Genomic DNA, 26,839 nt, shown 5'->3' with positions numbered 1-26,839 from the left:
AGAGGAACTGCAGGGTCATGGGGTGGGCATTTACTTGACAGCCTATTAGTTTTCAAAAATGATCAACCAACAGTTTTACATCCCGCAGCAATGTTCAATGAGAGCTCCAACTGCCCTACAACTTGCCAACATTTGCTGCGTTTTCTTCACTGTAAATATTTATCCACTTTTGCCCATTATGATAGAAGCTTTTCATATCTTGTTTAAAAAACCTGCCTAACTAAAGATTATAAAAGTATGCTTGTTTCCATTTTGGTTTTGCCGTTCTCATTTAGGTCTACAATCCATCTAAGAACTGGCCTTCTGCTTCATTTGAGAGGCAGGAGTTAAAGTTCATTTTATCTGTACAGACAGCAAACTGACCTGGTCTCTTTTGGAAAGATGATCATTCTTACTACACTCGAATGCAACCTTTGCCACAGCAGATGACCATATGTATGAGAGTGGGGGTTGTTTTTTGACTTCTCTACTCCATTTCACTGGACTATCTACCCTTTCATTAACACCCGCTTTCTTAGCTACTATGGCTTTCTAAGTGTTATTTAGTAGTGTGAGTCTTCTTGCTTTGTTGTTCTTTAATGACTGTCTTAACTGTTTTCAGTCTTCTAATGGTCAACTTAAAGTTTAGATTAAGCCTATCAACATATCAACACCCACACACACCTACTGGTTTTTTTGGTTCTTTTTAAAACTGAAATTGCATTTAATTATTTTGGAGAAAAACTGACATTTCATAATACCCAGTGTTCCAATTCTTGAACGTAGTATACCTACTTATTTAGGTCTTAAATTTCACTCCACAATGTTTTGTGGTTTTCAGTATGTCGAGGTCTTTGTGTATTTGATTTCCTCTAAAGTACCTGTTTTTATGATGATCTTGATTTTTTTTTAAATATCATGTTGTTTATCTGTTGTTGCTAGTACACAATGATTTCTGAATACTTCTTACCCAGCAACTTTAGAATACATATCACTTGTTCCTTTATTAATTCCAATTACAGATAATTTTGGACTTTCTACATATTATCATCTGCAGAAAAGTTTTATTTATTCTTTCCCAACCCTTCTAACTTTCATTTCTTTTTCTTGCCTTATTGAACAGGTTATTTCCTCCAGAACAATTGTACATAACTGATGTCTTTATCTCACTCTCACTCCGGGGGGGTTGGGGGGGTAGCTATTGATTATTCACCACTAGAAATGATGCCTGCTCATCCTGTAAATACTGTGTACTATTATTTGTAAATAACTACTGTTACTATGCCCTTTCTGTTAATGGTTTTGTAAATGTTCATTTTTCTAAATCACAAATGGGTGTGGTTTTATCAATTGATTTTTCTGTACCTATGAAAATAGCTATCGGAGTTTTCTTTTTTAGCACCAGTGTGATGAGTAACATTGAATTCTGAATATTAAAAACCACCCATGGCATCTTGCAATACATCCACTTGGGTTAAATGTATCATACTTTTTACGTTTTAGCGGATGGGATTTGTTATTATTTTAAGATTTTTATATCTTGACTAGAGGCCCGGTGCACAAAAATTTGTGCACTGGGGGGGGGGGGGGGATCCACTCAGCCCAGCCTGCTCCCATTCACAGTCCAGGACCCCTTGGGGGATGTCCACCTGTCGACTTAGGCCCACTCCCCGGGGGATCAGGCCTAAGCTTGCAGTCAGACATCCTTCTGGCAGCCAGGGAGAGCTCTCGGGGGATGTCCGACTAAAGGCTTAGGCCCCCAAGGGATCGGGTCTAAACCATTAGTTGGACATTCTTAGTGCTGCCACAGAGGTAGGAGAGGCTTCTGCCACCACCACTGCGCTGGCCAGCCATGAGCCAACTTCTGGCTGAGTGGCAGTCCCCATATGGAAGTGCACTGACCACCAGAGGGCAGCTCCTGCATTGAACGTCTGCCCCCTGGTGGCCAGTGCGCATCATAGTCAATGTGCATATTAGCCTTTTATTATTATTATTATATAGGATTATATAGGATGTCCCTATTTCCCCCCTTTTGCCCCCTCTACTCAGCTCTTGCCCCCCACTTCTCTCTGACCATCACCATACTGTTGTCTGTGTCCATGGGTTGTGCATATATTTTCTTTGGCTAATCCCTTCTTTAAATTCACTTCTTTAAATTTTTATTTTCAGATAAGTGCTTATAACTGCACTTAGAATTAAGATATTTTTTAATTGAACCCTTGTAAATTTTAGCACAATTTAATAAGTTATCCTAGAAGCAATTAGGAGATTTTTCATGTAATGCAGATACATTTCAATTAATATTTTATTAATTTTTAATTTTTTAATATTTTAATTTGAAATAACCTCATAAATGTAAAAAAAACTATAAAATACTACAGCATATTATATGTACCCTTCACCCAATTTCTTAGCTGTTAATAATTTAAACATAACCATTATACAACTAACAAAATTTGGAATATATTCTTCTTATAATCTCTTTAATGTTACTTAATCCATTTACTTTGTTTTTGTTAATCTTCACCCAAGGATATTTTTCCATTGAATTTTAGAGAGAGTGAAGGGAAAGGGAGAGACACATTGATTGGTTGCCTCCTGCACATGCTCTGATAGGGACTGGGGATCAAGCCAGCGACTGAGGTAAATGCCCTTGACTGGAATCGAACCTGGGACCCTCCAGTCCACTGGCTAATGCTCTATCCACTGAGCAAAACAGGCTGCAGCTTAATTCATTTACTTTTAATCTATATGTCTTTATATTTAAAGTGGGTTTTGTTTTTGATTCACCCTCATAATCTGTCTTTTAATTGGTGCATTTATGCCACTGACTTTCAGAATGCTTACTAATAGAGTTACTACCATATCAGGTGGCTTCTGGGGCTTCTGGGGTCGCACACGGGGGGGGGGGGGGGGGCTTGGATGGCGGCTCGTGCTGGCGGCTCGTGCTGTCCTGCCCTGCCTGCAGTATGAAAATTAGCCGCCATCTTTGTTGGCAGTTAATTTGCATATCGTGCTGATTAGCCAATGGGAGGCGTAGCGAAGGTACAGTGAATTACCATGTTTGTCTATTATTAGATAGGATAAGGAAAGACTGACATCAATTTCTTCTCTTGTAACATATTCATAAATTTACTACCAAAGTTATGCAAGTTTATAAAGGACTGGGTGCCCCTTTCCTAAATCTTTGAATTTAATATGTAAAAAGTTTTCTAAAAATTGATTTAATTTCACAGGAATGTGTTCATATCATCTAAAATGATGGAAGATTATGCTATCCCCTTCATAAAGCTGTTTGTGTCTGTAGACCTACAGTATTGTCCTCTATTCCATTTCTGATACTGACAATTGCTGTTTTCTCCTTTACTTCCTTAATCCCTTAATCTTACCAGATACTCACAGACTATTAATCTTATCAAAGAACACACTCTGAGCTTTTTTATTATGTCACTATCAGTTTATTGTCCCTCAGCTCAAAGCCAGTCTTCCCTGCTCAGTTCTATGCTGCTAGAGCTCGGTCCTGTGAGCGTGTGCCCTTCGCCAGCCGGAGCCATGTTAGCTGGGCTAGCGGCAAGGGGCCTGCCAGGTGCAGCAGCTTCCAGAGCTCCAGTGCTCACCTGGCTGGACCCAGCAGCCTCGAGGGAAGCTCCGGCGTGCCCTGACCTCGCTCTGCCCTGGGCAGGAGACCAGTCCTAGCAGGCCCGGGTTCCAGCAGAGTCAGATCTTCACAAACCGGCTCCAGCCCACCACAGCCCTGGTGACAGCAGAACCAGGACAGGCTAGCACTGGTCAAGCAGGCGGCTGGTTGCGATGTTTCTCATGACCTCTACAGAGAGATCAGAACCTCTGGCTTCAGGGGGTGGGGGCCTTTTCCTAGTTCCTTGACTGTTTCCTCTTTTTCAACCTAGAGGCATTCAGCTCCTCTTTTTTATCTTTTACCCCTTATAGAAATCACCTTCTACTGTTCTAGATGTGGATGAAAAAAGGGGGCTACATACTAAACCTGAAAAGCTCAGGGGAGGCCTGCATGGCAGCCTTATAAAATCACACACCAAAAGTAACCACACAGGAAGGTCTGAAATTAAAAAGTCCCAACTAAAAACTAGTCATGGTGGGTAGTCATGTCCTAGGCCAGTACCTTCCTTGACAAAGGTCAATCTTTACCCTTAATGGAGCCTGTCTATTGTCTTTTAGTAAATAGGATAACATACCTTTGGAATGTCAAGTAATTCCCTATTTTCTGGACCCCTCAGGGCACTATCACTGCACCAGAGCAGAGACCACAGAGCCCTCCTTGTTACTGTTATAGTGTTAATTGTTGACTGTTACCTATCCTGCACCCACAAAGGTAAATGAATCAAGTCCATTCCTTCTGTTATCCATCCCAGACATTCCCCGCCTCCCCCTGTGCTTTCTCCAGTCTCCTCAGAGTGCAATGTACAAAATAAGGTACAAAACTGCCCTTCTCTGGAGCATTTTCTCAATCCTGAGATTTTGCTTCCTGGTAATTGTCCACAGTTGGCTCAAATAAACTTACCAAAATTCTCTATAGGTTTGAACTTGTCTTACGTTGACATAGTTAACAATTCCTTGTATTAAGTTATCCCTGTTCACATAACAGGGTTAGCTGTCTCAGGATTGAACTCTGAGTGATATATTTATTTTCTATATTATCTGTGGTTCTTAATTCACTGATTTTACTGTTACCTTTATTATTTCCTTCCATTTTCTGTTTTGTTTTTTTTTCTTTATTTGAGGGGAGGGTCAATGGCATTTGTCTTTGCCACAATATTTACATGACATTTGCATTCTACTCCAGAACATATGCTTATGAGGACAGTTTGTGCTGCCCTACTTTACAACTAACATTAATGGCCACATTTTCTGGGACTCTCAGAAATATTTCATTAGTAAAGATGGGAGAATATATTTCTATTTCTAGGACACAATTTCTAGGAAGAAAGACGACGGTTAAATGTGTCTTCTGTGCAAACCTTTCACCTTCCCATTTCCTTAATGTCCCACAATGTAAAAACATCCATAGACTAAAAAAATCCTTAGAAAAAGTTATGAAAGCATTTCCACAATACAATATAAAAAGGCAAAAAGTTAAATAGGTAACACACCTGTACTCATTAGTATAGTCGAAATCTTGCTTATTATGAGTTGGCTTTAGGAAATTACATTCTATAATTCCCACTACTCCAACACCCATGTTGTTTGCCTGGAAAAGAAAATGAAATTGGAGTTTTAAGCATAAGACATGATGCCCAATGTAATTACCCTCCATAAAGATTTATAATTTGTACCAAATATTTTCCTATATTTTATCTCATGAAATTTAGCCTGAAAAACATTGTCTGGTAGGTAATTCACTTTTCTTGGAGTTAATTCCTATGTATATTAGAGCCTTCCTCCAAAACCACATCCACTGTTGTCAAGTATTCATTTAGAAAAGTATTATCATCCCCAATTTTATACAAAGGAAAAAAGACCACCTCTGCTGGGGTGCAACTGCTTAGACAGTAGAAACCACAACTAAGTCATTTCTATATCCACAGCCTAAGCAAAGGCTCCAGCAATCAATATTCCATATGTTTATTTAAAGTTAACATTTTAAAAATTAAAAAGTCATTTATCCAAAATTACACATGCAGTTGTTAATGGCAATGAAATGAAAATCTACATCAGTAAAAATTATTTTTTAATTTTTACTCTAACTAAAATACTGAACTCAAAGCACAAGTCATATTCTGATTATCAAGTATATTTTGTTCATGATTGTAGTTTACTTCTTTTTTTAATACATATTTATTGGTTTCAGAGAGGGAGGGAGAGAGAAACATCAATGATGAAAGAGAATCATTGATTGGCTGCCTTCTGCATAACCCCCCACTGGGGATCGAGCCCGCAACCCGGGCATGTGTCCTGACAGGGAATTGAACCGTGACCTCCTGGTTCATAGGTCAACGCTCAACCACTGAGCAATGCCAGTCGGGCATGATTGTAGTTTACTTCCAAGTTGACTTACAAAGTGAAAGAAAATATAATTTACAAAATGAAAATTTTCATAAATAGGGGTGGTACAAAAGTAGGTTTATAGTTGTTAGTGTGAGAAACAGAATTTTTTATATTATTTATGAATTACTTATGACTTACTGTATTATTTTCCTGATGAACAACTGTACACCTAGTATTGCCCCACCCTGTAGATGCAGCCATATAAATCTGAGCATAATCCTACTCCATGAAGAACCATCAGTGGTCCTACTCTCACACACTTGTAAACCACAGTACCCTTCAATCTGCAGTTCATTTCACCTTCGTTCCAGCCTCATCTTCCTCTCTCCCCCATTACTCTATTTCCCACTTATCATCTAATTCAGGCACAGCAAATTACTCCCTTAGTGAGGGCATCGTCTCAGAACCTTTTTTTCCTTCCTTTGAAGATACTTTCTCTGCTTGGAAAGCTGCTGCCCGACTTCCAACACAGGAGTCAACTGAGACTCATGTCAACCACCACGTTTCCAAGAAGCCTTCTCTGATTTCCATGTCTGATCATCTCTCTATGCTGAGATCCAGCATGGGAAATCATACTGCTATCTGACACCTACTTAATCATGTTTCCTAAATCCACAGAATGCAAATACTAGGTCCAATCCATCATCTGGTTAAAAAAAATAAAAAAAAAATTAAAAGTTGGTTGTAGCCCTAACCCAGTAGTTTCTCTTCTGACCCTTTAAATACAGTTCCTCATGTTGTGATCCAACCATAAAATTATTTTCGTTGCTACTTCATAACTGTAATGTTGCTACTGTTATGAATTGTAATATAAATATCTTATATGCAGGATGGTCTTATGTGACCCCTGTGAAAGAGTCACTCGACCCCCAAAGGGGTCGAGACCCACAGGTTGAGAACCGCTGCCCTAACCGGTTTGGCTCAGTGGATAGAGTGTTGGCCTGAGGACTGAAGGGTCCCAGGTTCGATTCCGGTCAAGGGCATGTACCTTGGTTGCAGGCACATCCCCAGTAGGGGGTGTGCAGGAGGCAGCTGACCGATGTTTCTCTCTCATCGATGTTCCTAACTCTCTATCCCTCTCCCTAAAAAAAAAAAAAAAAAAATCAATAAAATATTTTTTTTAAAAAAAGAAATAAAATAAAAGTTGGTTGTAAAACTTATTTTGTACAGGGTCAAGCATAATCAGAAATTACACATATGCAAATTTAACTGGGTGGGAAAAGGGCTATGTCTCTTAAGTCAAATTCGTAAGTGGTAAATGATAAAAAGAATTTACATTCTGTGGCAAATACAATTATTTCTTTTGAATCCCAAAGCACTTGGTAACTAAGGCCTATTACCAAAAATGCATTTCCAATTACCAGTAAAATTCAGAAACTTAGTGGATATAAAGAGCCGGACATTCATTTACTTTTATAAAAATTCTGAGCTTGTGCCATGTAAAATATGTAATACAGAGACACACCCATTGAATAACATTCAAGTTAAACCCATACTATCATACTATGTAGAGTTCACATAATTTTACAAAGAATTCAGAATGAAATAGGAGAAACTGAAAATGAAAGTCATAGAATTAGAAAACAAAACATGTCTAGACTTAAAACCTTTAAAAAAATGATTTTCCGAATTGATCACTGAAGTCACACACACACACACCAAAAACAACAACACACCTTTCTGTGAAAACAGGTAAAGGATAAACAGAACGACATGGGACAATGTCCATCGCCCTAAACTGAACTCTACAATGGCTATGGCTTAGGAGGAAGGCTCTATTTTATTTAGGAACTAACTCCAAAAAAGTAAATCACCTACCAGATACTGATTTTCAGGCTATTGAGTCAGCACTAGTTAAAAGCAACCAATTTCATTCCAGCAGAAAGTAAGCAGGGATCCAGATCCAAATGCATCAAAAGATCTGCATGGTTAGGTCTAGGGCATGTTACTTAGCCCGTTTCCTCATCTGTAAAACAGAGACATAATATTCTGTCCCCCTCATAACATTACTCAGGATCAAATCAGAAATTACTATCACAGTATTCTAAGTTCAAAAGCCATACCAACGCTATTAAAACACTGACATTTAAAAGTCATTAGGCAAAAAGCGTACAATTTCACATCTGACCCAATAATAAGTTATCCTAACTTATGAAAGACATTTCCTGCTTACCTTTAACTGATATCCAACTTTTTCATAAGCTTTGATGAGTCTGTTTTTATGATACATCATTATCCCATAATGTTCTTTATTTTTGCAGTTGAATCCAAAAGTAATTTTCACTGTTTTCGTCTTAAATGTTAAGGAAAATTCTGAACACACCACCTTCCTCCCTTCGAGTCATCCTTTCTATTTCATTAATTATTGAGTCCCAAAGTACAAAAAAAAGGGCACAGTTAGACAAGTTCAGAATCAGTATCAGGAGAAGAGGAGGAAAAGTGGTAGGGGAGTACACAACTAATACAGCTCAATACGACATCATAAAAAGGAAAACAAAGGATACTAAAAATTTTGGTCGATAAACATCATGTTCAATGTAAGCAAGACTCTTCGAAACTAGTTGTGTCTTCACTTTCTGTCCACGTAAGATGATCTGCATTCTTGGCTTTAGATATAATATACTGCAGTAAGCCTGAAAAGACACCAAACACTATGTTTTTTTTGAAATAATTATCTATAGATTTGTTCAACACGACTTACACATGCATTTAAAAAGAAGCTGCCACCTTACTTCCTAAAGGACCATTAACTCTTCAGGTAAAATAATATGCACTATATATACTTTTCACTAAAAATACTCAGTATATTATAGCCAGTAAAAATGATTTGCAGAAAACAATCTATTGACCTATGTTGATATGTTAAGTGAAAAAGTTAAAAAACAGGATGTATGGTATGATCTCACATCAATTTTTAAAAATGTATACATGTACATTTTCTGACTCTTCTGTCAACTACATATATGGCTAAAATTTTAAAAACAACAAGTTTTATTTAGACAAAATAAACATAACAGTTCCAAGTTTGAAAAGGAAAAATCCTATATAATAAAAGCCTAATATGCAAATCAACCGCACAACAGAAAGACGATCACTATGATGCACACTGACCACCAGGGGGCAGACGCTGAACTCAGGAGCTGCCCCTAGCCCACAGGCCCCAGGCCAGCCAAGGTGGGTGCCAGCAGGGGGCCCCCCCGACCACCCCGCCCCCCCCATCAGCCCAGATCGCCAGCCAGGCAACCTACCCATGCACGAATATCGTGCATTGGACCTCTAGTTGTAAATAATAAACCAACACACAGAATAGACAAGCATAGTACTTTTTCGAAAGTGAATTGTAGCCCCAGCTGGTTTGGCTCAGTGGATAGAGTGTCAGCCTGCAGACTGAAGGGTTATGGGTTCAATTCCAGTCAAGGGCACATGCCCAGGTTGTGGGCTCAACTCCCAGTAGGGGGCATGCAGGAGGCAGCCAAACAATGATTCTCTCTCATCATTGATGTTTCTATCTCTCTCTGTCTCTCTCTCCCTCTCCCTGAAATCAATAAAAGTATATTTAAAAAATAAAAATAAAAAATAAAGTGGGCTGTAACAATCAGTAGTCATCTAAATGCATTCTAAATTCTTAATACATAAAAGTTTATTTTAGAACCTTGACAAGTTTTGCATCCTAAAAATGTTTAAAATATGCTCTTGTGTGTCTACCTCCAAGGTACCAGAAATCTCCAAAAGAAATGAAGTCAAGGACAGACCAAAGGTTCAATGTAAAACTAAAATTTGAACTTTTTCTTACTCTTTTTAAAATTTGATTTTTAGAGAGGGACAAAGAGAAAGAGAGAGACTTCAATGTGAGAGAGATACACCAATCAGTTGCCTCTCATACTCTCCCCGACTAGGGATCAAACCTGCACCTAGGTATGTGTCCTGACCAGGAATGGGATGGTGAATAGTGCACAGGATGCCACTCCAACTGAGCCACACCAGTCAGGGCTTACTTTTTTCCCGTCTCCTGATTTCAAAATTAGTGGTGTTCTGTCATTTATAAAATTCATTAATGATATTTTAAAACATTGTACTCGTGATACACTAAAACCACACCATCTGCTCTGGCTGCCTCTAGACCAGGGGTGGGCAAACTTTTTGACTCAAGGGCCACAATGGGTTCTTAAACTGGACCGGAGGGCCGGAACAAAAGCATGGATGGAGTGTTTGTGTGAACTAATATAAATTCAAAGTAAACATCATTACATAAAAGGGTATGGTCTTTTTTTTTCTTAGTTTTATTCATTTCAAACGGGCCAGATCCGGCCCGCGGGCCGTAGTTTGCCCATGGCTGCTCTAGACACTTCACATTTTAGCAAGATTTTCTTAACCAGTAGGAGATACTTCAAGAACACATTGTGGTATATAAAATAATAGTAATAGCTGCCCTTTTAATTAACAAAAAGCTATATGGTAAACTTGTAAACGTCTGTGGGGAGCCGATATAGGGTTTCGGCTCCCCACAAACATCCAATGGATTGATCCTTCAGCTTGGAGTTATGGAATCATTGCAGCACAAAAATAAAGGAAACAGTTTGATGTATCTTATTACAGTGACTAAGAAACTTTAACTTATTGTATCAATATACTAGAAACCCAGTGCACGAAATTTGTGCACAGGTAGGATCCCTAAGACTGGCCAGCAATCAGGGCCAATCTTCGGGACAAACGATGGGTCGATCAGGGGGTTCCCTCTGGCACCCACCTGGGCTGGCCTGGCGCCGCCCGTTCACCAGCTCCGCCTTCCCCCCGCCAGTCACCTCCCTCTGCAGGGCGACCAGTGAGGCGATCAGGGGGCCCCTGCTGGCACCCGCCTTGGCCAGGCTGAGGGCAGCTCCTGCATTGAGCGTCTTGCCCCTGGTGGTCAGTGTGCGTCATAGCGGCCGGTCGTTCCGCCAGTCTGTCAATTTGCATATTAGGCTTTTATTATATAGGATTGTTATACTAAGATATTAATTTCCTCAATCTCAAAAACATAACCATTTCTCAGATCATTTTTCAGATATATTTATCACAAAATTATATTAATGTACATTATCTCTAGTCTATACATAATTTATTGTTTTGAAATGTGTGTGTATTCTAGAGTATTTAAAATTTTTAAAAAATGAAACTCTGAATTTTGTATTTTTGATTGATTAATCAATATGGCCATTATAGGATACTAGAGGCCCGGTGCACAAAAATTTGTGCGGGGGGGGGGGGGGGTCCCCTCAGCCAGGCCTGTGCCCTCTTGCAGTCTGGGACCCCTCGGCGGAAGACGACCTGCTGGCTTAGGCTTGCTCCCTGGGGGGGATTGGGCCTAAGCTGGCAATCAGACATCCCTCTGGCAGCCTGGCAGCCCTCGGAGGATGTCCACTTGCCAGCGGGGAGCAGACCTAAGCTGCAGTCGACATCCTTAGCGCTGCTGAGGCAAGAGAGGCTCCCACCACCACCGCTGTACTGGCAGCCAGCAGCCTGGCTTGTGGCTGAGCAGAGCTCCCCTATGTGGGAGCGCACTGACCACCAGAGGGCAGCTCCTGCATTGAGCGTCTGCCCCCTGGTGGTCAGTGTGTGTCATAGTGACCAGTCATTCCCAGTCTTTCTGCTGTTAGGGTCAGTTTGCATATTACCCTTTTACTATATAGGATAGAGGCCTGGTGCACAGGTGGGGGGCGGCTGGTTTGCCCTGAAGGGTGTCCCGGATCAGGGTGGGGGTCCCGCTTGGGTGCCTGGTCAGCCTGGGTGAGGGGCTGATGGCTGTCTGCAGCTGGTCACACCCCTTTCAGGGCGGGGGTCCCCACTGAGGTGCCTGGCCAGCCTGGATGAGGGGCTGATGGCTGTTTTCAGGCTGGCCACACCCTCTTTAAGGTGGGAGTCCCCACTGGGGTGCCTGGCCAGTCTGGGTGAGGGGCTGAGGGCCGTTTTCAGGCTGGCCAGTGACTGAAGCTCCCAGCCTCTCCTTTTTTTCTTTTTATTCTGGGGTTTGTTTAGCTTCTATAATTGAAACTATGTTGCCGTCACTGGAGCTAAGAGCCCTCTCCAGCTTCGTGGCCACGGCTGGCTGAAAGCAGGTATCTGGGGTTTGTTTAGCTTCTATAATTGAAACTTAGTTGCTTTCAGAGCTCAGAGCCGGGCCGCGGCAGGCGGGGAACCTTGGCTTCCTCCATCATTGGAGCAAGCAAGCCTCCTGCTCACTTCAGCTGCGTGGCTGCCGGCCGCCATCTTGGTTGGCGGTTAATTTGCATATTGCCCTGATTAGCCTATGGGAAGCGTAGCGAAGGTACGGTCAATTACCCTTTTGTCTTTTATTAGATAGGATACTTATTCCATTATATCCAATTTAAATAATTTAACTACATAGTGAGAGACTGACAAACACTGTTAGACCTGATGACTTCACAATTAAAAATTATTTATAAGCAAATAAAACCACCAGTGCTCATGCTGGCACATGTCTCAGATATTGCATTCAGAGATCAATGGTAGCATTTATAACAAGTGCACAACATATCTTCCACTATTTGATGCTTTTCTCACTTCTACGGGGCCTGGATACATACCCTCAGGGAATAGTCGCTTTCTGGGGCAATTTGGTCCATCCTCTCTTGTTTCTTGTACCCTTTCTTCCCTGTTATCTCATCTAAATCTTCTGGAATTCTGATGTCATATTTATCCTTCTCAAAATCAAACTCTGTTGCACTTTTATAGCTGTAAAATTAATTTTTTGAAGGAACAAAATTTTAACTTCATAACAAGATAAGCAAGGAAATACTACTACTTAACAAAACAAAACACCTATATACACGGTAGGCACTATAGTGGTGGGGGGGGGAGGAGCAAGAAATAAAATGAAAGAAAAGGAATCTAAGAAAATGAAAAATAAATAAATAAAACCTTTATTCATGCACATTGCTAGTGGGAAGGTCAAATGGTGGAGCTACTTTGAAAAACATTCTGGCCGTTTCCTAAAAAACTAAACGTGCAACTCCCTATGACCCATCAATTACACACTGCTGGTCATTCACTGTAGAAAACGCAGACTATATTCCCGCAAAAATCTGTCCAGGAATGTCTAGAGCAGTGGTTCTCAACCTTCTGGCCCTTTAAATACAGTTCCTCATGTTGTGACCCAACCATAAAATTATTTTCGTTGCTACTTCATAACTGTAATGTTGCTACTGTTATGAATCATAATGTAAATATCTGATATGCAGGATGGTCTTAGGCAACCCCTGTGAAAGGGTTGTTTGACCGCCAAAGGGGTCGCGACCCACAGGTTGAGAACCGCTGGTCTAGAGCTTATCTGTAATGGCCAACAACTGTAAACAACCCAGATGGCCTTCAGCAGGTGCCTGGTTAGACACCCTGTGCTCCCTCCACACGGGCTACTACTCAGCAAGAAAAAGGAAGCAAACTACTGCCGCACAAGAACCTGCATGAATCTCCAGAGATTTATGCTGAATGAAAGAAGTCAATGGTTTCACACTATGATTCCTTTTATCAACATGCTTAAAAGGACAAAGTTATAGAAATGGAGAATTAGAGGTCGCCGAGAATGAAGGAGAGAAAGGCTGTGGACATAACAGGGCAACTTGAGGAACCCCTGTAGTAATAAAAATATCCTGTATAATGCCTGTAACAGTGTCTACAGTTTTGCGAGATGTTCCCATTGGGGGAAACTAGGTAAGTGATGCATGAGATCTGTCATTATTCTTATAATTGAACATGAATTGCAATCATCTTAAAATAAAAAAGTTTAAAATAAAAAAGGAAAACATGGGGAAGTACAGGGAAGCAAAAGAAAAAAGAAAAGAAAAAGGGAATACAGGAGGTCAGAAAAGCACAAGATTTAACGTATTTTTAGTTCACCATTATTTGTGCTTTATTCCTCTGGTTCAATATGTGTTAGATATCTCAATATTACACATTCATCCTAACTTTTAAAAACTTTTATTTGCAAAGGTTCTTATTCTCATTACAAGGACAAAAAACTACAATTTCAGCAACACAAGTCTCATCAATATTTTTTCTCACCAGATGCTAAGTCATGCTTAGCTTTAAGTAATGGATTAAATGGACAAAGATTTCTCTTTTAATAGCTGGGTTTCTACTGTCTCATTTATTTGTTTGTTTTGAGGAGAGGGTGAATAACAGTAAGAATGGAGTGCTATAGAGACTAAACCTCAAGGCTAGGAAATTTATTTTTAATATGAAACTATTCCAAATTGAAGCTAAAGTGGCCTCAATAAAACACCCTTGGAAAAGAAATCATGAACTGAACCAAAAAATAAGCCCCTTCCAATGCACTTCTACTCTGTACAATCCAGGGATGAATGTCATACAATCACGCCTGCACACGCACTTTACCTCCTCGATGGTTAACAACTTGCAGTGGTCTATACTTACCTCCTAAGGTTCCAAATGATGATCCTCGTCCCCTTCTTCCCTATGATAGCATCCAGTTCTGCTAGTAAACTCTGCTCCGTGGGAAACAGAGAATGCTTCAGAATTGCAGCCAGGCTTGCCTCTGATTCCGCTAAATTAATCATCTGTCGTATATCCTAAGTTAAAGACCAATAACATATTTTCCACAAGTGCAATATGAAAACCAACTCAAACAACAGAAAAACTACTTCCTAAATTATTTCCTAAGTTTTAAAGTGGCAGTCTAATTTCAAATGAATACCCAGGATGAAGTATGAGCAAGTTTATTACCCCTAATGTAATGGTTCCAATATTTGAAATGTGGTTATACAGAGGATATTTTCCTAAAGATATCTTATTTGTCATGGTAATTAGTGAAATTTTCAAGCCAGACCACAAGTCTCATTAGAGCACAGTAAGACTGAAATAAAGAGGAAGGCTACAGAAGCTCAACATGAAATGCAACCGCCTAACAGCTAAGGACTTCCATGGCAAAATTCCCGCAGAGAACAGAGGGACAACACTGAGCCACAGACATAAGGTAGAGACAGGGACAGGAATAGGAACTAGAATGGAAGAAAATGGAGGAAGGCAAAAGGATAGAATGGTTCACATTATTTCTTCAGAGTTTCTACATCGCTTCTATTTCAAAATCCAAAGGATATGGTGTTGGTTGAAGGCCACTATTGGAACAACAACATGTTCTGCTTGTATGGCTTCCAAGTAGGTCTGAGACAAGAGGCCCACACTCATGGTTTCTCCATTTTTGGTAAAAACAATTGCATCTTTACCCAAACGCATAGAACCTGACTTGAAACCATTCCCATACAATCCAACTGGGACATGACCATTCACGGTGACTTTGTCACTGAAGCCAAAGCTAAAAAGAAAAGAAAGATTTTAAAAGTAAATATGTATAATCTTCATGTTTTTAATTCAAAAACTATAACAGGTAAAGAGCCTAGTTTTGCATGCTGGCCTCATCCTTTCTAGATCTATAATCTTGGGCAAGTAACTGCTAATCTGCCTTGGCATGTTTTCCAATCTCTGAAATGAAGGAAACTCAGTCTACATCATAGGGGTGTTTAAGGATCACACACGCCAAACAGGAGCGTGTGGCCTGGCACATGCTGGCAAATGGCCAAGTTATAATTCGGGTGCCTGGGCCCTTTAAATTGCACCCCCTGAAATCTCTCCTGTAGGTGTGGTTGATTCTCTTGTTCTCACCAAGCCTTGGTAGTATGGTTACTGATGGGGTGGCCTTGACTTTTTGGCAGCATAAGGAGTACTTGAGGAACAGTAAGACCTCTACTACCAAATTCTCCCTCTACCCTGCACCTGTGCTAAGTATTTTCGTTTCCATTTCAGGCACATTTGGCTTCATACTGACATCCAATACTGTGACCCTAGAACCCAAAGTCCATGAGTCTTTTATGCTGCTTCCTCATCCTCTAAAGGATCCCTTTAAAATTACCATCCCCTCCCAAAGTGGTAAGTTTCATTGGAAATACTGGTTAAAACTAATTTACACTAAAGTATAAATAACTGACACCAATGTGCTATAGCTCTATAAATGGTGGAATTCTAGATTAAGTCGGACATGAGGGGAATGATGAGAAGAATGGTAGGGATTGCCTAATAACCTAACAGTAGAAATGAAGGAAAACTTACGAGAATAGAGCACACTGCGAGTTCTTAAAAAACAAAAACTATGGGCAAGAATACAATACATGAAACCCTTGAACTAGGTAAAAGCAATAATTTCAAGAAGTGTGACACTTTCACATACCTTAGCATTTTATGTAATTTATCTGAAGTCATACCATTCCCATTATCAGTGAATGTCAAGCATATGTGCTTATTTATCACTGTTTTGTCAATCCATATCTGTTTAGCATTCACATCAGGATCGTATGCGTTATCTGAGAAACAAAATTTGAGAAATTTTGTGTTTGCATTTTTAAAAACGCAACTAGTTCCGAACAATCTTTTAACAAGCAACAGAATAACATATTTTAAGGACATTTAAAAAGTTGAAATGTTAAGAACTTGTGAGATTTAAAAACACAAAACTACAACATTGTACCCTGCTATATATCACTCATGGCTATTAGAGAATTAACTCTTTCTGATGCCCTCCTTTCAGAGAGCAAGTGGAATCACTTCCTACAGAGATAATCAAGGGAAGGCCTTCTGCCCAAAGACCAGCCTGGCCATATATCACAGGGAAGCTAAGAGCTGGTGTCAGCTAGCACTCGAGCGGATATGGAAGGGACACATTTTCTGCTAAGCACAGATGAAGGTTTACCTTCTGCCGCGTTCTTCAAATTGTGTCTCTTTTCAATAGTTAAAAAGAAAACCACAGGCCCCAAATGGTGTTCCTTTTGCTAAAAAACTATGATACCAGACCTAGCTGGTTTTGCTCAGTAGTTAGAGCGTCGGCCTATGACTGAAGGGTTTCGGGTTAAATTCCAGACAAGGGCACATATCTCTGTTGCAGGCTTGATCCCCCTCTCTCACAATGAAGTTTCTCTCTCTCTGTCTCTCCTCAACCCTTCCACTCTCTCTAAAAATCATTGGGAAAAATATCCTTCCCAACTATTAAAAACATATTACTATTTTTTTATAGATCTAGTTATTTTATAATCAGAATAAAAATATTTTCAACATAAATGCTTTATGAACTTAGTGAATTAAAATACTTTCACAATAGTATAGGAAAGTTGAACAGTGATTAATTTGACTAATCTGACATCCATTTGAGTAACTGTCATGCTAGGTAACTTTTACCCATAGTGTTATTATTCAAGATACATTTGTTTTTTTTAATAAAGCACACTTATATAATATTTTTCAATGAAAAGTTTTTTTAAAACTTCAATTGCAAGTAATAGGTTACATATGAAAATTTTACATACCTATTAATTCAGCAACTGCACTGAATGGCCAAGTGTGACTAGTAGAATTGGTATGTAAAAACTTCGGGCAGAGCTGGAAAAAACCCATGAGTCATGTAAATTAATTCAGGTCTTACTTTTAGGAACAGAAACTGAGAGAAAAATTCTGAGATTCTAAATAAAATACAGTGAGCAAGAGAGTGAAAGTAACCAGTCAGGACCTGCGGACCAACTCACAATAGACAGCTTGCATTCGCATCAACTTCTACAATGACCGCCAGACCCCACAGCATTCGAATGCATGAACTTTCAGGACCGTTTCCCACAACCAATCGCAAGTGGTCAGCATCTCTTCCTTACAGCTGTGCAAGCCCCCGGGACTGGCCCCACCTTTCCCACCCCACCCTTTTACCTGTAGCCAATGTAAATTCTTTCAAACAACTTGCATCTCTCTTTCCCAAAACATAGCGCCCATCACCTCCAGGACTGTGACATGTCCGCCTTCTCCACCTGGCCTGCTGCTGGTGATTTAGACTTCCTGCCCCAGGACCTGGACCTTTTCTGGCTGGCATTTGGCTCAATAAACCCTTTCTTTCAGAAAAGCTTTCGGCCATGAGAATTTTTTGTTTGTTTAACAAAACCAGTGTAATTTTCTGTCCTTTCATTAAACACTGAGTCCCAGTAAAAATAACTTAGCTGCTTCTTTCAGGATATACCTGAAAAATATTACCTAGAAGATAAGATTCCTGGAAGATAAGTCTGTTAATCATCAAGTTTACTCATCAAGACTTTCTTCAAAACCCTTGCCCTCTAATATCCACCAATCCAAAGTCATGACATCATAAATTGCCTAATCCCAAAGTTACCAACCTTGCAAGACCTACCTCAAAATCACCCAGCCAAGGCTCCCCAATCTCGCTACTGTGACACAACTAAGGCTGTGTCAACGGGGTGTTTTCTACTTAGGGCCCTTAGCTTTGCTTTTTAATCAACAGCTTTTCTGGTGGTCTCTTGAAAAGTCATCATAGTACTATGGCAGTAGTGTACCAGGTACATCTATAAACCCTTTAAACAATGTTCAAATGCAACAAACCTTCTTGACTTCCAATGATTTTATGTTTGATTTAATTCACATTAGTAAAGTATGAAAGAATACGCCAATCAACCTCACGAATAGGGATCTCTACATGGCTGAGTAATGTAAATATCAAATGTATAAACACGCACAATGGCTTTAAAAGGCTGAGGCTTGAATACTTCAACATGCAGAGACTTTTCATGTAAGGAGGACTTTATGCATTCATTGTGAACAGATTCTATCATATTTAAGGGAAAAAAGAAGGCACTTCAAGTGTTTCCTATGAAGAGCCCTAGAAATGTGATTCGATTATAAATTAAATCGGCCACAAGGTGTCAGAGAGAGGTCTGCCTTTCTCTGTCCACACTAGGTTTTGGATAATCACCAAGAACTCGTCCAGCATTAGGTTGAAGTACACATGTGAGAAATGGTATTCCAGCTGGAGGCTATGTAATTTGGATTTGCTGCAGCATGCATCCATGCAATGAGGGATATAAGCAATCAGACTTTCGAAAGCACCCATCACAGAGAGCCCTTCATGAAAATCAATGTCCAGACTTTCATCTTGCACAAGAAGCCTCTTCTCCAATTAACCTACCTGAGAATGGGCCAGCACTCATAGTCCCCCGCTTCTTGCTCAATTGTCATTCTACAATTTATTATTTTTCAATGGCATATTGCTCCACCTTTCTACATCTTACTATGGGACATGGCATTAGGGTATAAAACCTTTAGCTTCCAAAGAAGAAATTGATTAATCAACCACCATGAACCCTTAGGGTTTGCCTCTATTTCAGGCATTTCTGTCAGGTATGAAATCTGGAGTTAGCAATGTGGTATTTGGGCCCATGTTGCAATACTTTGATTTTAGATGTATGGCATAGTGGGGCGGTAGGGATGTCAAACTTCATTTAAGGACTTCATCGTATACACAGGCTCCAAACTGACACAGTACAAATTGTTACTGAGAAGAGTCCCAGGAGAGCAAAGCAAAGAAAGCATCAGTGAGAAACAATGAATGTTAAACAGTTGGTTTTTGGGTATTGAAACACAGCAATTGTTTTCAACTATTTTTGATACTAACTGGAAAGAAAACCACTTGAACAGCCAAAGCCGCAGTGTAACACACACACACACACACACAAGCAGACCATGATGTGGAACACACACACACAAGCAGACCATGATGTGGAATGTATTAAGTGTATGATCCTGGGCAGTAAACATAACCTCTGTGCCTCAAGTTGTTAAGAAGAATTAAATAACTTACTATTTGTAAATGCTTAGAATATCTGGAACATAAGCATTGTAAATGCTTAGAATATCTGGAACATAAGCATTATAAGCGTTTTAAAAATGTATTCCTTGGATTTAAGGGTCCCAGGTTCAATTCCCGGTCAGGGCACATGCCCAGGTTGTGGGCTCGATCCCCAGTAGGAGGTGTGCAGGAGGCACCCGATCCATGATTCTCTCTCATCATGGATGTTTCTCTCTCCCTCTCCCTTCCTCTCTGGAATTAAAAAAAAAAAGTGTTGGAGACCGGGTGTAAGCTGACACGGTCCTTGCACCTGAAGGGGCTAGCAAGGCTGGGACCCTTACCCACACAGTTTTCCCAGACTTGTTTGGATGGCGGTTATCAGCAGAATGAGAGCAACCTTTGTAGAATGAGAACAGCCTTTCAATGGCTTATCAAGAAGTCTGTAACTATTTACTGAGATATGCTGTACCGAGAACTTGTCCTTCTGCTCTATCTCTCCCTTAGAGATTAAGAGGAACAAAGAATACATTCCTCTTGACAGACCTCCTATTCAGTGTTTTGTGTATAAAAGGCATTGCGTGGTTAATAACTTACTGCAGTTCCTCGACTGACCTGTTGTCCTCCCGATCCCGCTCTCCTGTCTTTCTTTCTTTTCTCAATTCCCACCTCCCTACCTCAGCCGGGTTCAACCGGTCAGGCTGGCTCTGACAAAAAAATATTCCTTTAAAGGCACCACTAATTTGTAAAAATAAGGAAAATCCTCAAGGATCTCAAGTAAAGAAGGTAAGATTAAGAACAAAACTAAGATTTTAAAATGGGGATGCACTGGAGGTTAGATTGGGGTGCTTAAGGAAACACAGGGTTTCGGTTTTAATGGCGACTCTGGGGTAGATTTGGCAGAAGAGAAGCACACACTGAGCCTCCCACCCCCTCAATAAAAGGAGTCAGGAAGGAGGGAATCTGCCTAATGCAAAGTTTGTCTGTTTTGGTCTGGACTCCAGGTATTAAAAAAAAAAAGTATAACATGAAGATGTGCAAAAAGAGGCAGGCCTTCTTCACCTGCGTGCCTGGTTGTAGAGCAGCCCAGCTTACAAAACCTGCAGAATTACTTTGCAGACATGGCCCCAACCAGGCAGCACAGGATCCCCCAGGTTGTTATTTGGGGAATATTTGGCACAACATCTAAAATAACACTTCAATCCACCAGGAGAAAATGTGACGCCCACCACTCTAAGTACTAGGTAAAAGACATCACTCTACAACATAGATATCCCTTCAGATCACTAGACATTTAAAAAGTAATTTCCAAAAAAGGCGTGCACACGCGCACACATAAATGAGCTGCTATGAAGACCACAGATTTCTTTTTAAATCAATAGTCACAAACTTGAAATAATTTTTTTTATATTTGTATTGATTTTTAGGGAGAAAGGAAGAGGGATAGAGAGGTAGAAACATCAATGAGAGAGAAACATCATTGATCAGCTGACTACTGCACTCCCCCTGTTGGAGGATCAAGCCAGCAACCCGGGCATTCGCCCTGACTGGAAATTGAACCGATGAACTCTTGGTACATGGGGCAATGCTCAACCCTTGAGCAACATCAGCTGGGCTAAATAATTTAAATATAAAACTTTTAAACATAAAAACCTGAACACAGAGAGTATTTACCTCTTCTCTGTCCTGAATCTGCTCTCTAATGAAGGAGAAAAAAGACATAAACCCAGAAGAACAAAATGAATTAAGAGTAGACAAAAGTCAGTAGTTTGGAAATTAGAAGTCTTAACTGACTTAAAAACCTGGAAAGAGAAAAATCTGAAGCAGGAGATAAGAAACCCAAAAAGAAGAAGGCCAGGAACCTTGAAAGAACCTTAGAAAGCTTAGGAATTAGACTTTGCTGCCTTCAGAATCAAAGGTACTAGAGCAGCGGTTCTCAACCTGGGGGTCATGACCCCTATGGGGGTCGAATGACCCTTTCACAGGGGTCGTCTAAGACCATCGGAAAACACACATTGAATATATAATTACATATTGTTTTTGTGATTGATCACTATGTTTTAATTATGTTCAATTTGTAACAATGAAAATACATCCTCTACAGATTCTGCCCCCACCCTCTTTACTAGGTGTTTGGTGTTTGTATTTGTTTGGTTTACCTATTGGTTCCGTGGTATTTTCTCCATATACATATATACATATATATTTTTTTTTGTTCCTTTTTCTTTTCTCTCCTATCTTTTTTTTTCTTTTTTTTTTCTCTCTCTCTTAGATATCATTTGTACTCTCTTTTCTCTCCCCTAATTCTCTTTTCCCAGGTAGTCACTTACATAGGGGTTATCGGTGTCATGAGTACATTCATGTTTTGTTCCCCTTGAGTCATGTCTTGTTAAGGTGAATTTCATCCTGTCTGGCCAAAGTGCTAGAGAGCAAGCCAAATAACCAGACACCTGGAGAAGAGGAACAGCGACGCATGCAGCTCACTCCCGTCCAAAGAGCAGCAGCCGTGCAAGCAGCCCACCCCCATTCGAGGAGCAGCAGACTTGCAATCAACCTGTCCAAGTCCAAGGAGCAGTAGCCCCACAAGCAGCCCACCACATCAGAGGAACAACAGCAGCGTGCAGCCAGCCCCCATCCAAGGAACAGCAGCCACGTGAGCAGTCCGCCCCAGTTCAAGGAGTAGCAGCTGCATGTGTAGCCTGCCCCCATCCAAGGAACAGCAGCCTTGTGATCAGCACACCCTCTGTCTGGGGAACAGCAGCTGTGTGAGAAGCATGCCCCCACCAGCCAAAGGAGCCACCATGGCTGTGAACAGCACCCACCAAAGGGGCTGCTGCCAACTGAGGAGCAACTGCTACCACCACCACCCGAGGAGCAACCGCAGTCCGAGGAGCCACAGCCACCCAAGGAGCAACCCCTGAACGACTCAACATCTAGATCTGTCGGTGAGATCAAACATGGGTAGACAAAGAAACCCCAAAGGAAAGAAGAGGACTCGCCAGAAAAGCACCTAAGTGAAACAGAGGCATGCAACATGTCAGAAAAAGAATTCAGACTAAGGGTCCTAGAGTGCGTAAACCTGATGGAGGAAAAAATCAACAACTTATGTAAGGGATGAAAAAATCAATAACTTATGTAAGAACCAAGAAGAAATGAAAATGATATAGCTGCAATAAAAAACACCATTGAAAGTTTCAACAGTAGACTAGGAGGAGCGGAGGACCGAATTAGCGAATTAGAAGACAGGGAAATAAAACACACCCAAACTGAACTGCAATTGGAGAAAAAAATTAAAAGACAGGAGGAGAGTCTAAGGGAGCTATGGGACAACATGAAACAAAACAATATACGAATAATAGGGGTGCCAGAACAACAGAAAGAGGAACAAGGGTTAGAAAACCTATTGGAATAAATAGTATCAGAAAACTTCCCTGAGGTGGGGAAGAAAAAAGTCACACAAGCACAGAGAATCCCAAACAAGGTGAATCCAAAAAGACCCACGTCAATACACATCATAATTACCATGGCAAATGTTCAGGAAAGAGAGAATCTTAAAGGCTGCAAGAGAGAGACGGAAAGTTTTATTCAAGGGATCTCCCATTAGATTATCAAATGATTTCTCTACAGAAACACATCAGGCCAGAAAAGAATGGACAGAAATTTACAAAGTGATGCAAAGCAAAGGACTGAATCCAAAAATACTCTATCCAGCAAGGCTATCATTCAAAATTGAAGGGGAAATAAGAAGCTTCACAGACAAAAAAAAAGGTTAAAGGAGTTTATTGCCACCAAGCCAGCAATGCAAGAAATGCTACAGGGACTGGTGTAAAAAGAAGAAATAAAAAGCTAAGAAAGATGCCGAAACCGGTTTGGCTCAGTGGATAGAGCGTCGGCCTGCGAACTGAAAGGTCCCAGGTTCGATTCCAGTCAAAGGCATGTACCTGGGTTGCGGGCACATCCCCGGTGGGAGATGTGCAGGAGGCAGCTGATCGATGTTTCTCTCTCATCGATGTTTCTAACTCTCTATCTCTCTCCCTTCCTCTCTGTAAAATAATCAATAAAATATATTTTTTTAAAAAAGCTAAGAAAGAAAACAGGCACAAGAAAAAGAAATGGCTACAAACAAGTACCTTTCAATAATAACTTTAAACGTAAATGGACTAAATGCTCCAATCAAAAGACATGGAGTGGCCGAAACCGGTTTGGCTCAGTGGATAGAGCGTCGGCCTGCGGACTGAAAGGTCCCAGGTTTGATTCTGGTCAAGGGCATGTATCTGGGTTGCGGGCACATCCCCAGTAAGAGATGTGCAGGAGGCAGCTGACCGATGTTTCTCTCTCATCGATGTTTCTAACTCTCTATCTCTCTCCCTTCCTCTCCGTAAAAAAAATCAATAAAATATTTTTTTAAAAGATATTTGTATATATGTACCTTTCTAATCTTCCTCTTGGAAATTACCAATTAAAAAAAAAAAAAAAGACATCGAGTGGCTGAATGGATAAAACAACATGACCCATATATTTGCTGTCTACAAGAGACCCACCTCAGAATAAGGGACTCACACAGACTGAAAGTGAAGGGATGGAAAATATCTTCCAGGCAAATGGAAATGAAAAAAAAGCTGGGGTAGCAATACTTATATCAGACAAAATAGACATCAAAGTGAAGGCCATAACAAGAGATAAGGAAGGCCACTTCATAATACTAAAGGGATCTATACAACAAGAAGATATAACCCTGATAAACATATATGCACCAAATGCAGAAGCACCCAAATACAAAAAAAAAACTCCTGGAAGATATCAAGGGAGAGATCGACAACAATACAATCATAGTAGGGGACTTTAATACACCACTGACATCACTGAATAAATCCTCTAGACAAAAAATCAGCAAAGAAACAGCAATCCTAAATGACTCACTAGATCAGATGGACTTAATTGACATCTTCAGAACATTTCACCCCAAAGCCACGGAATATACGTTCTTCTCAAGTGCACATGGGACATTTTCAAAAATAGACCACATATTGGGTCAAAAGCAAAGTCTCCCCAAATTCAAGAAGATTGAAATCATACCAAGCATCTTCTCAGATCACAATGGCATAATATTAGAAATAAACTATAATAAAAACAACCCAAAATACTCAAGAAAAGCTGAATAGCATGTTATTAAATATTGATTGGGTTACCAATGAGATCAAAGAAGAAATTAAAAACATCCTGGAAACTAATGACAATGAAAACACAACAATCCAAAACCTATGGGACACAATGAGAGCAGTCCTGAGAGGGAAGTTTATAGCCCTACAGGCCTACCCCAAAAAACAAAACAAAAAAAAATGGTAGTAAATCATCTAACTCTACATCTCAAAGAATTAGAAAGAGAGCAACAAGAAAAGCCCAGAGTGAGCAGAAGGAAGGAGATAATAAAGATCAGAGCAGAAATAAATGACATAGAGACCAAAAGACAAATAAATAAAATCAACGAAACCAAGAGCTGGTTCTTTGAAAGGATAAACAAGATTGACGAACCTCTAGCCAGGCTCACCAAGAAGCAAAGAGAGAGGACCCAAATAAACAAAATCATAAATGATAGAGGTGAAATAACAACAGACCCCACAGAAATACAAATGATTGTTAAACAATACTACGGGCAACTCTACTCCAACAAACTAGACAACCTGGAGGAAATGGACATATTCCTAGAAAAATACAACATTCCAAAACTCAATCAGGAAGAATCTAAAAATCTCAATAGGCCAATAACTATGGAAGAAATTGAAGCAGTCATCAAAAAGCTTCCAGCAAACAAAAGCCCGGGGCCAGACGGCTTCACAGGGGAGTTTTACCAAACATTCAAGGAAGAACTAAAACCTATCCTCCTCAGACTACTACAAAAAATTCAAGAGGAAGGAACGCTTCCAAGCTCATTCTATGAAGCCAGCATCACCCTAATACCAAAACCTGGGAAAGACAACACAATGAAAGAGAATTACAGGCCAATATTCCTCATGAACATAGATGCCAAAATCCTCAACAAAATCTTAGCAAATCGGATCCAGTAGTACATCAGAAAGTTCATACACCATGACCAAGTAGGATTTATCCCAGGGATGCAAGGATGGTACAATATCCACAAATCAATAAACATGATACATCACATAAACAAATTGAAAGAAAAAAACCACATGGTCGTATCAATTGATGCAGAAAAAGCATTTGACAAAATCCAACACCCATTTTTGATAAAAACTCTCAGCAAGGTGGGAATAGAAGGATCATACCTCAACATAATAAAAGCCATATATGACAAGCCCACAGCCAACATCATACTCAATGGACAAAAACTAAAACCATTTCCCCTAAGAACAGGAACAAGACAGGGATGCCCACTCTCACCACTCCTGTTCGACATAGTACTGGAAGTATTAGCCATTGCAATTAGACAAGAAGAAATAAAAGGCATCCAAATTGGAAAAGAAGTAAAACTGTCCTTATTCGCAGATGACAAGATATTATACATAAAAAACCCTAAAGACTCCATCAAAAAACTGTTAGACTTAATAAATGAATTTGGCAATGTAGCAGGATACAAAATTAATGCCAAGAAATCTATGGCATTTCTATACACCAATAGTGAACTTACAGAAAGAGAGACTAAAAAAGCAATCCCATTTACCATCGCACCAAAAAAATTAAGATACCTAGGAATAAACGTAACTGAAGAGGTAAAAGACCTCTCCTCAAAAAACTACAGGATGTTGAAAAAAGAGATAGAGGAAGACATAAACAGATGGAAGAACATACCATGTTCTTGGATTGGTAGAATCAACATCATTAAAATGTCCATACTACCCAAAGCAATCTATAAATTCAACGCACTTCCCATTAAAATACCAATGGCATATTTCACAGATCTCGAACGAACTCTCCAAAAATTCATCTGGAATAAAAAAAGACCCGGAATAGCTGCAGCAATAATGAGAAAGAAGAACAAAGTAGGTAGGATCTCAATACCAGATATCAAGCTGTATTACAAAGCCACTGTTCTCAAAACTGCCTGGTACTGGCACAAGAACAGACATATAGATCAATGGAATAGGATAGAGAGCCCAGAAATCGACCCGAACCAATATGCTCAATTAATATTGACAAAGGAGG

The 26,839-nt window shown here is 40.1% G+C and overlaps 1 protein-coding gene across 1 annotated transcript in view; it reads right to left on the bottom strand.

The window, feature by feature from the left end:
- Positions 1-26,839, bottom strand: part of MORC3 (MORC family CW-type zinc finger 3) — a 55,625-nt gene that overhangs the window by 15,062 nt on the left and 13,724 nt on the right. The window contains exons 2-9 of the mRNA XM_023743315.1: positions 17,367-17,439; positions 16,238-16,370; positions 15,114-15,328; positions 14,431-14,578; positions 12,585-12,732; positions 8,505-8,633; positions 8,174-8,293; positions 5,106-5,203 (exon numbers count right to left, since the gene is read on the bottom strand). Coding sequence (XP_023599083.1) covers positions 5,106-5,203; positions 8,174-8,293; positions 8,505-8,633; positions 12,585-12,732; positions 14,431-14,578; positions 15,114-15,328; positions 16,238-16,370; positions 17,367-17,439 — 1,064 coding nt within the window. The remainder of the gene's footprint in view (positions 1-5,105; positions 5,204-8,173; positions 8,294-8,504; positions 8,634-12,584; positions 12,733-14,430; positions 14,579-15,113; positions 15,329-16,237; positions 16,371-17,366; positions 17,440-26,839) is intronic.

This window comes from Myotis lucifugus, unplaced genomic scaffold (assembly GCF_000147115.1).
Source record: "Myotis lucifugus unplaced genomic scaffold, Myoluc2.0 scaffold_384, whole genome shotgun sequence".
Classification (NCBI taxonomy): Eukaryota; Metazoa; Chordata; class Mammalia; order Chiroptera; family Vespertilionidae; genus Myotis; species Myotis lucifugus.
This window is presented reverse-complemented; position numbering and strand designations above follow the sequence as displayed.